At 52.8% G+C, this 15,078-nt stretch overlaps 2 protein-coding genes across 2 annotated transcripts in view; both read left to right on the top strand.

The window, feature by feature from the left end:
* The window catches only part of LOC133357018 (afadin-like), an 86,054-nt gene extending 75,173 nt beyond the window's left edge, over positions 1-10,881 (top strand). Inside the window, exons 14-15 of the mRNA XM_061574759.1 lie at positions 812-908; positions 3,290-10,881. Coding sequence (XP_061430743.1) covers positions 812-908; positions 3,290-3,437 — 245 coding nt within the window. The 3' untranslated portion in view covers positions 3,438-10,881. The remainder of the gene's footprint in view (positions 1-811; positions 909-3,289) is intronic.
* A 2,538-nt stretch (positions 10,882-13,419) lies between these two features.
* LOC133356976 (low density lipoprotein receptor adapter protein 1-like) overlaps positions 13,420-15,078 on the top strand; it is a 39,556-nt gene continuing 37,897 nt past the window's right edge. The window contains 1 exon segment of the mRNA XM_061574711.1: positions 13,420-13,646. Coding sequence (XP_061430695.1) covers positions 13,574-13,646 — 73 coding nt within the window. The 5' untranslated portion in view covers positions 13,420-13,573.

Genomic DNA, 15,078 nt, shown 5'->3' with positions numbered 1-15,078 from the left:
CTCACGGCCAACACCAATGACGATTATCTAAACCGTCCTGGGCCCTCCCCTAGGTCGACTCAGCCTCTAATGAGTACCTGGTGCGGCGTGTAAACATCGCTACTGGGGAGACAAAGGAGGTCAGGTGTGGTGCTGGCCACCCACCCAATCGTGTGCCAAGCCGGCCTTCATAGGTGCTGCTACTCGCTAACAGCACTTGCCCCAACAGTGTGTTAAGGTTATACGGGGGATCTTTGTCTTTCTGTGTGTGTAGTGTGGGCGTGGGTGCATTAACAGGTGTGCATAGTGTTTGTGTGGTAAGTGTTGTAGCGTGGATGTGTTTAGTATGGGTGTGTCAACAGGTGTGTGTAGTGTTTGTGTATGCGGTAAGTGGTGTGGGCTTTTACCAGTTGTTTGTATGGTTAGTGGTTGGTGGCATGGTTGTATCACTGGCAGTGTGTGTGGTTAGCGGTGGTGGTATGTGGTTAGTAGTGGTGGGGTGTGGTTAGTAGTGGTGGAGTGTGGTTAGCAGTGGTGGTGTGTGGTTAGTAGTGGTGGTGTGTGGTTAGTAGTGGTGGGGTGTGGTTAGTAGTGGTGGAGTGTGGTTAGCGGTGGTGGTGTGTGGTTAGCAGTGGTGGAGTGTGGCTAGCAGTGGTGGTGTGTGGCTAGCAGTGGTGGTGTGTGGTTAGTAGTGGTGGTGTGTGGTTAGCAGTGGTTGTGTGTGGCTAGCAGTGGTGGTGTGTGGTTAGCAGTGGTGGGGTGTGGTTAGTAGTGGTGGTGTGTTGCTAGCGGTTAGTGGCGTGGCTTTGTTACCGGCGGTGTGCGTCTGCAGGCATGAACACGTACCGGCCCGGCGGGACGCCCGGCGTCATCGGCTCCCAGGAGGTTTACCGCGACCCACGCGAGCGTCGCACCAATCAGAGCAAACCGTGAGTGCTCGCGTAGCACGTAGCACATGCAGCATGTACACACACACACGTAGCACGCACACACGTAGCACGCAGCATGCACACACGCAACACGCACAGACACAGCACACACACGCAGCACGCACACACGCACACACACAGCACACACACACGCAGCACGCACACACGCAACACCCACACACACAGCACACACACACGCAGCACGCACACACGCAACACACACACACACGCAGCATGCACACACGCAACACGCACACACACAGCACACACACACGCAGCACGCACACACGCAGAACGCACACACGCAGAACGCACACACGCAGAACGCACACACGCAGCACACACACAGCACACACACACGCAGCACACACGCAGAACGCACACACGCAGAACGCCCACACGCAGAACGCACACACGCAGAACGCACACACGCAGCACATGCCCAGCACATGCGCAGCACACGCAGCACCCACACGTACACATGCAGCACGCATGCAGCACACGCAGCACACATGCAACACGCATTCACGCAGGCAGCTCACAAGCGCAGCACAAGTGCAGCTCACAATTGCAGCACACACACACACGCAGCACACGCAACACACTACGTGCACATTACACCAAGACAAACAGCTCGCACCGTGGGGCACAGTACACTCAGCACACACAGCAGTACACACAGTACACAACAATATATTCGAGTACCCAGGGTACGTAACTGGCACACAGTAGTACTTAAGAACCTCCTGTGAAACAGTTTTGACAATAGGTGAGGCTTTCCTGATTGAGGATGATGATTTTTGTAAAAATTAACAAGCTTAATGATGATGATGATGACAATTATAATTAGTGGAGATATGTTAACTACCTCGCCTGGTATACAGGAGATCGTGGGTTCGATCCTGACCCTGATGCCTGCTGCTGTATATTTGGAGTTTGCGTGTCTCTCTCATCATCATCACGGTGACTAGGAGATGTTGACTACCTCGCCTGGTATACAGGAGGTCGTGGGTTCGATCCTGACCCTGATGCCTGCTGCTGTATATTTGGAGTTTGCGTGTCTCTCTCATCATCATCACGGTGACTAGGAGATGTTGACTACCTCGCCTGGTATACAGGAGGTCGTGGGTTCGATCCCGACCCTGATGCCTGCTGCTGTATATTTGGAGTTTGCGTGTCTCTCTCTCTCTCGTCATCATCACGGTGGCTAGGAGATGTAAACTACCTCGCCTGGTGTACAGGAGGTCGTGGGTTCGATCCCGACCCTGACGCCTGCTGTGTATTCAGAGCGCACGTGCTCCCAGTGGTCACATGGATTTTTTCGCCGGTTCCTCCGGTTTTTCCCTCCACATTGAGGATCAACATCACGCGTTCAGAGTGTTTGGCTGCTATGCATTTCCACACGATGATGATAAGGCACTTCGTTCATCTATCGTTCGTGATAGCCCAGGGTCTGTTCTGCAAAAGACGCTAAAATGGCAGCTCGGTTGTGGCCCTTGGGCTGGTGAAATAAAAATAGTTTATCTTCTTGGTTCTTTCGGTAAAGTCACGTGACATTACCCGAAAGAACCAAGAAGATGAATCCCTGCAGTCACGAAAGCTTTAAATCGAAATAAATAGTTTAGTTTAGGAACTGTGCCTATACGGGGGAAGCGGCCACGTGCAGAGGAAATGTGTTTGCGACGTCTGCAATAGCGTCTCGCTTGATGGCGCAAAACTTGGGGGGTGGGGGGAGGGGCATGCCGACCCGGCGACAGTGAAGTCGGAGGCGCCGCTTAAAATCACTTAAACCCGCCGAAGTGATGTAATAAAACAGAATGGCGGTGATGATCGCCGGTAACGCGCGGGGAGCCCAGCTCGAAGATCCGCCGTGTAGAAGTCGAGCATCAAAAATAGATCTTTTGAGAAGTGCCTCTCGAAGGCAGGTTAAAGAGTCGAGCGTTGCGAATGTGGAGGTGGTGGGGGGGCGATGGGGCGGTGTTGCAGGTGGAGGGGAGGGGCCGACAACGGAGAAACGACGCAATGGCGATCGCAGGGGGGGGGTCAGGGCGTCCGAGAGGCATGGAGGGCAAACCGGTCCCTGTAGGCGGTGTGACAGAAGCTCCCTCCCCGGCCACCCCGAGCGCGTGACAGTGAAACCGCCGTTGGCGTCTGGAGCGTGTGAATCCAATTGGTTGAATAAACCTTCTCCGTTAAATTTCGATTTAAAGCTTTCATGACTGCAGGGATTCTTTCGGTAAAGTCACATAGAAGGGAAGTAATAAAATAATAAAAATAAAATATAATAAAATAATTCTCACGACGTTTCGGCTTCAACGCAAGCAGCCGTCCTGCTTGAAGATGAACTTTCTCCGTGTTTTTTTTCTTTCTTTCTTTCGCAGAGAGGCGGGCGAGCGCCCGAGCCCGATGCCCGAGAAGCTGCCGTTCCGTGAGCGCCAGCGCCTCTTCTCGCAGGGCCAGGACGTCGCCAACAAGATCAAGACGTCGCGCAAGCTCATGGAGCTCGAGCAGGAGCTGGGAAACAAATAAAGCGGCGAGCGGCGGTGTGCGGCGCGGCTCAGTCTGTCGCTCGCTCGCTCGGTCAGTCGGTCGGTCAATCAGTCGGTCGATTGGTCAGTCGGTCGGTCCATCGGTCAGTCGGTCGGTCCATCGGTCAGTCGGTCGGTCAATCAATCGGTCAATCAGTCGGTCGGTCAATCGGTCGGTCGATCGGTCAATCAATCGGTCGATCAGCCGGTCAATCAATCGGTCAATCAATCGGTTAATCGGTCAGTCGATAGCTCGCGTGCCCGCTCGCTCGCGGAAGACCGTCTGTGTGTCTCTCTCTCTTTGCCTCTCTGCGTCTCGGCCTCTGGCTCGGTCCGTCTGGCCCGCCGGCCGACGGAGAGAAAACACAACAAACGATCTGATCCGGTGGGGGGGGGGGGGGGGTGTCTCCCCACGCTTCCTCCTCGGTGAGGCGACACCACCGCCGACGACGACGATGCTGATGATGATGATGACGACGTTGATGATGATGGGGTCCATCGCTTGGTCCGCCGTGGAAGACAGCCCTTCGTGTGGCCCCTCTGTGCCTGCCCGTCCCCCTCCCCCCGTCTTTCTCGCCATCTTTTGGCGGTGGCGTGCGCGGTGTAGCATCCATCCGGACGTCTCTCTCTGCGTCTCTCTCTGCGTCCCTGTCTCTCCCGGCTGTCCTTCCATCGCTGACGGGGCAGCGCGATCGCGAGCACGTCCTAGGATGTCTCTGCGGGGAGCGGCGATGGTAGCGGTTGGCACCGCCGCGCCACGAAGCCGGCGACCCGAGTTCGATTCCCGCTCGCGGACAACACCGGTGACGATTAACCTGGCCCAAGTCCTAGGCCTCCCCTAGGTCGACTCGGCCTCGAATTAGTACCAGGTGTGTGAAATCATCGCCACTGGTTGCTGGCCACCCACCCCCTCGTGGTACCGTGCCAGCCTTCACAGGTGCTCGCTAACAGCACTTGCCCCTACAGCCTGTTAAGGATATGCCGGGAGTGGTCTTCGTCTCTGTGCACGTGGCTGGCTTTCTCTGCACGCTGGTGGCGTCACAGCAAAGCGCACGAATGACGGCGGCATCCTTCCGCTGGGAGTCTTGTGCGCGTCGCTCGGCTGTCTTTGATCGCCCGGAACCGTATCAACGATCCGGAGAATACCTCCACGCGTCCTTGACGGGATGCACGCGTGCGTGCGTGTCGAGCCAGCACTTTGACCCTCAAAGTGCACCTGGCCTGGCACAAGCGCCGCGGTGACGTCACTGCCACTCGGTGGCGAATGGCGGCTGTTATTGGTGGTGGTGAGCCAGCACTGATGATGACGACGACGCTGCTCGTTGTCGAGATGAAGGAGGGGACCCCCTGCTACTTCTGTAATATTCCCGCGCGCGTTTAGACGCGTCGAAACCTTTGGCAACGCTGAGAGCCCCCCTCGCCCCCCCAAATCCGCGACACCGCGCGGATTTTTCCCCAAAACTTCCGATTCGTCGTCGGGTCGATGGTGGAAAAAAAACCAAATCTCTCGATTGTTGTCGTCGCCGTTTTTGTTGTTTTTTTTTTCTATCCTGGCCCCCTTCCCCCCCCCCGAGCAATAAGCTGATGTCGAAAAAACGTCGCAGATCTGACCCACTGACCCCTCACCCCCCTGCTGTGCATGGCGCGGTCGGTCGTCGCGTTGCGTACGTGCCCGTGCGGTGGTAGGTGACGGCCGTTCCCTTCTGCTGGGTTCGTTTTGCAAGAGAGCTTTTTTAAAAAAAGAATTATCGCCGATTCTAAACGATTTCCGCGGGGCGACAAAAGCACATTGTGGACTCGGGGGAAACCGCAGCGTGTTTGCGTCGGCTGCGGGACACACGGAGCATCCTCGGGTAACGATAGCAGCAGCAGCAACAACAACAGCAACAACGGCAACAACAGCAACAACAACAGCAACAACGGCAACACCAACAAGTTGTCGGTAGCTTTATTTCCTCCTCGTGTCAACTCCCAGGGTGAAGATGACGTCCGTGTTGGGGAAACGTCATCACGCGCGAGCACCGTTGCCACCTGTCCTCTGGTTGTTATTTTTTTCTCCCCCCCTTCCCCCAAGGATCCACAACCTCTTGGTTCTCAAAGGGTTAGCTGCTGGGGAAATCTCATCATCCTTGCCGGGGGGGGGTACATTAAAAATCTCTCCCGGCTTGTGTCGGTTGTGGAGTGGTAGTCGTAGTAGTAGTAATAATGTTGACGGCGATGATGAAGACGATCATTCTCCACTCGGCGATTATCCCCCTGGTTGTTGGGTAGCCTCCTCAAGGGGCGGTGGCGACGACGCCGACGGTTTAAGCTTCACCATTGGAACCTCATCGGTTTCAGCTTCGCCGTGGCACGGCGGAGGGGAACCGCCGGTGTTGTGAACTCGGTGAAGGGAGAGCGCCAAGCAGCGTGCTTTGCAAACCCCCTCTCGGTTATTTTGTTTTTATCTTAAACGGGGACACGATGGGGGGGTCACGTGGGGCGATTGATGGAACGCGTGAAATTGTATCGTGCGCGAGAGCACGTCGGTAAGATAATCAGGCGCGTCGATGAATCTGCCAATGTAAACATATAACTTGGCGATACAATTTGAATCCATGCGGTAACCCAGAACGACGAGTAAAAAGACCCCTTCCAGACTCGCCCGATCGTAAGCAACGTGGTTGCCGTGAGCAACCAGTGAGTGCGAACAAATGACGTCACGTGCGCAGAGCGACAGTTTGAGTGTTTTTTGTACACTTATTGGCAGCTAGCTAGGATTACCTCACTAAATGGACAATTGGTTATAATATTTGATGTTCATTATTCGTACTTTAATTTACTCAGAACCACGTTGGGGGGTTACTCTGTTGGAACAAAACTCAACAAAGGAGGGGGGGGGTACAGGACCTAGACCACAATCACCACCATCGTCACTATCATCACCACCACAACCACTATCATCACCACCAACAACACTGATGATGTTACCACGCCGCTTGCGCCAGGCTAGGTGCACGTTAAGGCCGCGTTGAAGTGTCGAAAGCTCCGCTGGCAGGAGGTCGCGGGACAGGCCCAGGTGCCACTATCACCACAACCACTATCCACCACCACTCTCGTCATCACCACAACAATTATCACCACCACTCTCATCATCACCACCACTCTCGTCATCACCACAACAATTATCACCACCACTCTCATCATCACCACCACTCTCATCATCACCACAACAATTATCACCACCACTCTCATCATCACCACAACCGCTATCACCATAGCCACTATCCACCACCACTCATCACCACCACAACCACTATCCACCACCACTCTCGTCATCACCACAACAATTATCACCACCATTCTCATGACCACCACTCTCATCATCACCACAACCGCTATCACCATAACCACTATCCACCACCACTCATTATCACCACCACAACCACTATCCACCACTCCTCTCGTCATCACCACAACCACTATCACCACAATTCTCATTACCACCACCGCTATCACCATAACCACTATCCACCACCACTCATTATCACCACCACAACCGCTATCACCACAACTAGAGCCACCCCAAAATAGTTTTACTTTTGCAACGGCTTCTACTTCACAAACTTCACGTTGGCCACGATCTCTCCGCTGCTGGATGAGGACCTTCCGCCCCACGGCGTAGCTCCCCCCACCCCCCACGCCTCGATGCCAAAACTCGTCACGGCTAAACTCCCGGTAAAACACCTCCCGATTTGCACGGTCGGCTACGTGGCGTGCGAAAGAATTTGAACGTGCGTACACGCAACGTGCAATGAGAGCCGCGGGAGTTTAACAAGCGCCCCGCCTGCCCGCCCGCCCACCCGCGGGTTTAGGGGGCCGTGAGACCCAGGGGGAGTTGAACCCCCAGTGCCTGCTGACCCTACCCCCGACGAGGGCAAGTCACGAGCCCGTGCGAGATTCTTGTTGTTGTTGGCAGTGTTGATTATGCAAGTGGGATGTGTGCGACCTTCGTAGGAATGACACGGGTCGACCGTGCTCGTGGAAAAAAAAAGAAATCATAGTTTATCGCGACGCTGGTTTTGATGCCTATCGCCGCCGCGACCTTACACCACGGGTCAACTCTCAATTGTGTCCCGGTTTGAGATTTTTAACCGACCGCTCTTGCGTTAAGTAAAAAAAACAAGCCGACGTTATCATCGTGCGCCGCGACTCGCGTCCAACTCAACGCCGCCCGCCCCTCGTCGAGAGCTTTGGCCGTGAGCTCGACTGCAAACGCGTCGGCGAACGAAAGCCCCGTTGGCTCGTGAGCGCGGATTTTCAAAAATTGCAGGCGACGCATTCTCCCCTCTCCAGCCGACGATCGTTCATTTCCACCCCGGCCCCCCCCCCCCCCCCCCCCCCCACGCTCGCTCTCCTCCGATTAGCGCGGCTCTGCTACGTACGGTGCGAACGAGGTTGAACGTACATGCACGCTACGCAGGTAACAAACAATAATGCTTAACCCTGCCGTACGAATGTTTTGTATTGACGTCTTATATTTTATTTTTGCAACACCGCCCCCCGCTCCTCCCCCCATTACTCCAGATAAACGAGAGCTGCCTGCAGCAATATTTAATGGTTACTGTGCTATCATGGTTGTTACGGTTGAGTCGCACTTAACTGGAGCTGTCGAATTACTGTTTGGGCTCGTGGCGGTTCACGCGTCCCTCCGTCTTATCCGTTTTGCTGCGCCCATGCCCCCCGGGGCGACGCTACAAGTTGCGTTCCACAAAGTTGTTGCGGTCCCGCTTTCAAAAACAAATCGACCTTCGTTCTGTCTGTGTCCACCCCGCCCGACTCCCAGTGTAAAAGTAAAACAATTCGTTTTCGTCTGTAGCACCGAGAGCGACACACACGCACACCACACGATCAGTTTGCAATGAAGGTGGGGTTTTGCATTCGGCCCAGTCAGCCCATAGCGTGTCCCCCCCCCCCCCATGACCCCTTGCCTTAACACTGAAATCGTATTTCTCAAGACACAAGCCATCACGCGCGGAATTTTGGTCGGGTCAACAATATCGGGCACTCTGGAATCTATCGCCCCCCCCCCTCCCCCAATTAATTACGCTCGCCAAGTAACGAATAATATCGGGTTTTTTTTTTCTGCCGGTCGGCGTCTGCGTACGCACGTTTACCTATATCACGTCCGTCGTGCGGGTCGGTTGAGCGAGTTGCGTGGGCGGCTCTGCGGTCCGCGGATGGAGCTGTACATAGTACTGAAGACATATCGCGCGTGCGGCAATTCCCGCAGAAGCCGCACGGTTTTGGTGTAAATGCGGCGCTCTGACATCGTCGTCATCATTGCCGTGTTTAGTTTGTTGTCCTTCCCCGCCTAGCCCCCCCTTCTCCACCGCACCTCCCGATGAACACGGGTTGGCTGCGTGATGGCTGCGAAAGAAGTTGTGCGTGCGTCATCGTCATCATCATCATTGGTGGCGGCAGGAAGTCACGGTCGATCCACTGCCGGGTGATGCTCTCGGCTGCAACGGCAACACGTCGCGACGGTCCACCCCCAGCCAGCCGCCTGCTACGCGAACTGATTCCATATCCCCTTCTCCGCCTCCTCCGCCCTCGGTGGTGGTGGTGGTGTTGGTTGGCTGTACCGCACTGTGTACTGTATATATGTATATGAACGAGTGCGGGAAGTGCGCCCCGCTTGTGTCGTTGTTAACCCCCCGGGGGTTGGGGGGGGGTCAGCGGCTGCCCGCGTGGTTTTTTGTTGCTTTCTCTCGCCGACTTGCTGTCGCCCGTGTCAATTCCACGCCGCTGTGCCCCGAGGAACGGTATATCGGTAAAACACTACAAAACCGGACATTTTTTTTTTCCGTTCACCATTTTGGGCACAAACCTATCCAAGATGTCCGCAGTTGCCTTGCCCACATGGAGTCTGTTGGGGAGTTCCATGCTACAAAGCCCGTGGGAGCAGTGGATTGTTGCGGTTTTGACGTTGGATCGGGTCCTGGTCCAATTTCCCATGGGACCCTGCCCAACGTCCAGGCACGGTTCGTCTACGTAACGGCGCGAAGGGATTTCGACGTCGATTTTTCGGTGGTGTGGCGCGCGGTTGTCCTTCAACCACCACCACCACCCCCCCTACCCCTCTCTCTCTCTGGCGGTCTTGTGATGATACCAATCTGCCAGCGGTGGAGATGGAGCGACGATGAGATCGGATCCCGACGGCTTGTGGAGGCCTCCGTCCAGCGCTGATATCGATTCTTGAAACTAAAGTCCCATCCGGTTAAATTAAAACTGAAAGGCCCACTGAGCTCTACAACTCTTTTTTTAGAAGCGACCTTGCACAAATAATAGCTCAACAGCAGAGTGACCTATCGTCATCACGTGGAAATTTGTAGCAGCCAAATATATTCTAAACACCGTGACATTGATTCTAAACGTGGAGGGAAACACCGCAGGATCCGGAGAAAATCCACGCGGCCACGGAGAGAGACACACGCAAACTCCAAATATGCAGCAGGCATTGGGGTCGGGATTGAACCCACGACCTCCTGTACACCAGGCGAGGTAGTTAACATCTCCTAGCCACCGTGATGATGAGAGAGAGAGACACGCAGACTCCAAATATACAGCAGGCGTCGTCAGGGTCAGGGATCGAACCCACGACCTCCTGTACACCAGGCGAGGTAGTTAACATCTCCTCGCCACCGTGATGATGATGAGAGAGACACGCAGACTCCAAATATACAGCAGGCGTCGTCAGGGTCAGGATTGAACCCACGACCTCCTGTCTACCAGGCGAGGTAGTTAACATCTCCTAGCCACCGTGATGATGATGAGAGAGACACGCAGACTCCAAATATACAACAGCAGGCGTCGTCAGGGTCAGGATTGAACCCACGACCTCCTGTCGACCAGGCGAGGTCGTTAACATCTCGCCACCGTCACGCCCGAGTTGCCTAGCTTACCATTGATCATGTCGAGTTTGGTTTCATTCCCGTCCACTGCGAGTCGATGTCTGAACCGGTCTTTGGCTCCATCGCACACTTAATTTGACCAAGCCGCTTTGACCAGCATGGTGAAGTATGGTCAAATAACCCCCATGATCGACACGGATTGTAGGAGGCCTTCAATCCAGCAGTGGTTTCATTATTGTTGTATAATTCCATGGTAACGGGGAGTGAGTGGCCTTCACTTTTCGTACAGCGGCAGGCCACGTATCACAATTGCAGTTTTGAGTTGATCGCATCACGCTAGAGAGAGTGTCTCTCCACACTTTTAATCTTTAAACACTAAAAATTTAAATAAAAGTTTTATTTGTATTTTGCAACTTAATATTTTTTTTTTCCTCCTTCTTGGGTAAACACTGAAAATAAGAGAAAACACATAACGTGTTGGACTTGAAAGGCAGTTATATGATAGTTTTTATCTGTAATCATGTTCTTGTTGTAATAAAACACAAACCTTGACTTCTGCTCCTGCTGTCGTGTGTCGGATGGATGCGAGAGCCGTTATCCGTCGCGTGCAACCGGTCGCGTGCAACCGGTCGCGTGCAACCGGCCGCGTGCAACCGGCCGCGTGCAACCGGTCGCGTGCAACCGCTCGCGTGCAACCGGTCGCGTGCAACCGGCTGCGTGCAACCGGCTGCGTGCAACCGGCCGCGTGCAACCGGTCGCGTGCAACCGGTCGCGTGCAACCGCTCGCGTGCAACCGCTCGCGTGCAATCGGTCGCGTGCAACCGGCCGCGTGCAACCGGCCGCGTGCAACCGGTCGCGTGCAACCGGTCGCGCTGAGTGGACACTTTTCAACGGCGTGCCACCTTCAAGAGACGTACACGAGCGACGTCAGGGGCCGTCCATAAATGACGTCACGCACATGGGGGGGGGGTCAGACATTTGTGACGATGTGTGACGAGGGGGGGGGGGGGTGAGAAATGTGACGTCACATCAAAATGCGCAACTTTAAATAAATATAGACAACACGTTCTACTTCATTAAATAGACTTCTTAATAAATGTTTTCTCCTACAACATCAGAGTGCAGCGCCACATTGAACACGCACTACAATGACAATAGCTTAAAGCGATTTGAAGCATGTTTTATTTTTTTTGGGGGGGAGGGGGGGGCAGAGCTTTGTGACGTCATACTTTAGGGGGGCGGTCTGACTTTTTGTCACGCCGTGTGACGAAGGGGGGTTGGGGTCAAATTGTCAAAAATCGCGTGACGTCATTTATGGACGGCCCCTTACGCGGACCAGTACCACGCATTGGACATTGGGGCACACACGTCACGATCGCAGCCTACACACGTGACGGTTCAAATGGAGCCAGATCATTCGTGGCGCGTCACGCGGTCGGATCGAGCGCGGAACGACGATCACGCGCAGAATGCGTTCGTGAATTCGGACTTTATTTGCCAGTGTCAAAGTATGAAAACATAATAATAGGGTTTCATCTTCTTGGTTCTTTCGGTAAAGTCACGTAAAAGGGAAATAAAAAAATAATAAAAATACAAAATAACACATTTTTTATTATTATTTTATTATTTCCCTTCTACGTGACTTTGCCGAAAGAACCAAGAAGATGAATCCCTGCAGTCACGAAAGCTTTAAATCGAAATGTAATAATAGGGGTTTTTTCTTTTTTTTCTGGCAAACAAAACTGAAACCTTTTTACAAGGATTCATGTCACTGCATTAACCACAATACTTGCAGTCGAAATGCAAACAAAAAACACACTATGATAATATATGCATTGTCCTTGAAACTGATTGGTCCACACAAAAGGACGGCTTTCTTTTGAGCCTCGACCCAATTGGTGCTCGACCAGAGGACGCCAAAAGGCGTACAGCTCAAAGACAATGCTGCACTATCAAAGTAATGAGTGCTCGGGGTGAGCATCTACATCACTAGACCTCCTTTGTCAGTACCAAAATATAATAATAGGGTTTTCCCCTTTATTCTGGCAACAAAACTGAAACCTTTTTACGAGGATTCATGTCTGCATTAGCCACAATACTTGCAGTCAGAACGCAAACAAAAATCATACTATGCTAATATGATTGGCATTCATCTTCTTGGTTCTTTCGGTGAAGTCACGTAGAATGGAAATAATAAAATAATATAAATAAAACATTAATAATTCTCACGACGTTTCGGCCACAACGCAAGCAGAACAGTTCTGTCTTCTCGACAGAACTGTTCTCCACCTGAGGACGGCTGCTTGCGTTGTGGCCGAAACGTCGTGAGAATTATTTTATTTTATGTTTTACTTTTATTATTTTATTACTTCCCTTCTACGTGACTTTACCAAAAGAACCAAAAAGACGAATCCCTGCACTCACGAACAGCTTTAAATCGAAATGAAGGGTAAACACACTTGATTGGTGACGTCACCGGCCGGCGGCCATATTGTGTAAATAACGACGCACGTGTTGCTGCTTTGTGACGTCACTCCACGCGCGACTCCACCCCCCCCCCTCTACAAACATGTCCGCCCGTTTAGCCCGGCGCTCGCTCCGTTACCCCTGACCAACATGGCCTCCCTCCTGCGCGTCACCGCTTTGTCTAATTAGCATAATGGGCGGGGCGGGGGGGAGGGGGTCGGTCCCCGCCCTTCGCGAATTACCATAACATTTTCTCGCTTCCCATTGGTCTACACGGCGAGGTTCGCCACGCCCTAATCCAGCAAGCCCCGCCCTCGTTCCATATTAACATAACAAGCCACGCCCTCGTGTCATATTAACATAACAAGCCACGCCCTTGTTCCATATTAACATAACAGGCCACGCCCTTGTTCCATATTAACATAACAGGCCACGCCCTTGTTCCATATTAACATAACAGGCCACGCCCACGCGCGGTTATTCCAAACGGCAGTTTGAATCCACGCGAGTTTTTTTTAAACATTATGTTAATTTTTGTTAATTTATGTTAATTTATGTTAATCGCGGGTTGCCTCTCCGTAGCCACGCCCACTGGGCGTGGCTACGGAGTTTTCGTTACAAAAAGTTGCGATTCGGGAGGCGGCGGCGGCGGTGGAGGCGACCACTTCTCAGCCGAACAACAACAACAACCTACGGTAGCAGCAGCAGCTTGTAATACAACAACAACAACCACAACAACAACAACAACCACAACAACCGTCGGAGCAGCAGCTTCGCCATGGAAGCCTTCAGGGTTGCGGGGCGAGCCATCGTCAGAAGCCCCAGCGCGGGTAAAAGTTGTGGCCATAAGAGTAAGTGGTGGTGTTGTTGTGGTTGGTGGTGTGGTGTGTGTTGTTGTGTGTGGTGGTTGGTGGGGTGGTGGTGTTAGTGATGTGGTGGTGATGTGGTGGTGGTTGGTGGGGTGGTGGTGGTCGTGGTGTGTGTGGTGGTTGGTGGTGGTGTGTTGTGATGGTGTGTTAGTGATGTGTGTGGTGGTGGTGGTGTGATGGTTGGTGTTGTGGTGTGTGTGTGTGGTGGTGTGATGGGTGGTGGTGTGGTTGTGGTGGTGGTGTGATGGGTGGTGGTGTGGTTGTGGTGGTGGTGTGATGGGTGGTGGTGTGGTTGTGGTGGTGGGGTGATGGGTGGTGGTGTGGTTGTGGTGGTGGTGTGTTGTGGTGGTGGTGTGTGTGGTGGTGGTGCGGTAGGGTGTGTTTGTGGTGTTGTGGTGGTGATGTGTGATGGGTGGTGGTGGTGGTAGTGTGGTGGTGGTGTGGTGTGTGTGTGGTGGTTTTGGTGGTGGGGCCGTTGATGGTGGAGATGATGGTGCAGGTTATAATGGTGGTGGAGATGGAGGTGGTGGTGTTAATTTTGGTTGTGGTGATGTTGGGGATGGTGTGGTAGAGATTGTGGTAGTTTTAGAGATGGTGGTGGTAGTTGTGGTGATGGTGGTGATGGTGATGTCGTTGATGGTGTGGTAGTTATGGTAGTGGTATGGTAGAGATGATGGTGGGTTTAGAGATGGTGGTGGTAGTTGTGGTGATGGTGTGGTAGAGATGATGGTGGATTTGGAGATGGTGAAGATGGTGATGTAGTTGATGGTGTGGTAGTTATGGTAGTGGTATGGTAGAGATTATGGTAGTTTTGGAGATGGTGGTGATGGTGATGGTTAGTTGTGGTGATGGTGTGGTAGAGATGATGGTGGATTTGGAGATGGTGGTGATGGTGATGGTGGTGCCATTGGCCGCCTCGTGTGGACTACACAGTAATTATCATTCCATAAATCGAGACGGCGATGATCAATAATCAATAATCACTCCGCATTCACCATGAACTTGGAGTGCCTGCGGGCGGTTTCGTGGTTTTACTTTCATTGACCTCTGCCACTACCCCCACCGGCTTCAAACTCCTCTCTCTCTCTCTCGTGTGTGTGTCTGCTGTGTGTTCATGATTGTGTTTACCACTGTTTACTATTGTGTCTTTGTGTTCACTATTGTGTCTTTGTGACCACCACTGTGTGTTCACGAGTGTGTCTTTGTGTTCACCACTGTGTTTAAGATTGTGTCTTTGTGATCAATATTGTGTCTTTGTGATCACTATTGTGTTTAAGATTGTGTCTTTGTGATCACCACTATGTTTAAGATTGTGTCTTTGTGATCAATATTGTGTCTTTGTGATCACCACTGTGTTTAAGATTGTGTCTTTGTGATCAATATTGTGTCTTTGTGATCACCACTGTGTTTAAGA

Source organism: Lethenteron reissneri, chromosome 56 (assembly GCF_015708825.2).
Source record: "Lethenteron reissneri isolate LAM-NWPU_2019-01 chromosome 56, ASM1570882v1, whole genome shotgun sequence".
Taxonomy (NCBI): Eukaryota; Metazoa; Chordata; class Hyperoartia; order Petromyzontiformes; family Petromyzontidae; genus Lethenteron; species Lethenteron reissneri.
The sequence above is the reverse complement of the archived record's forward strand: the minus strand, read 5'-3'. Positions and strand labels throughout refer to the sequence as shown.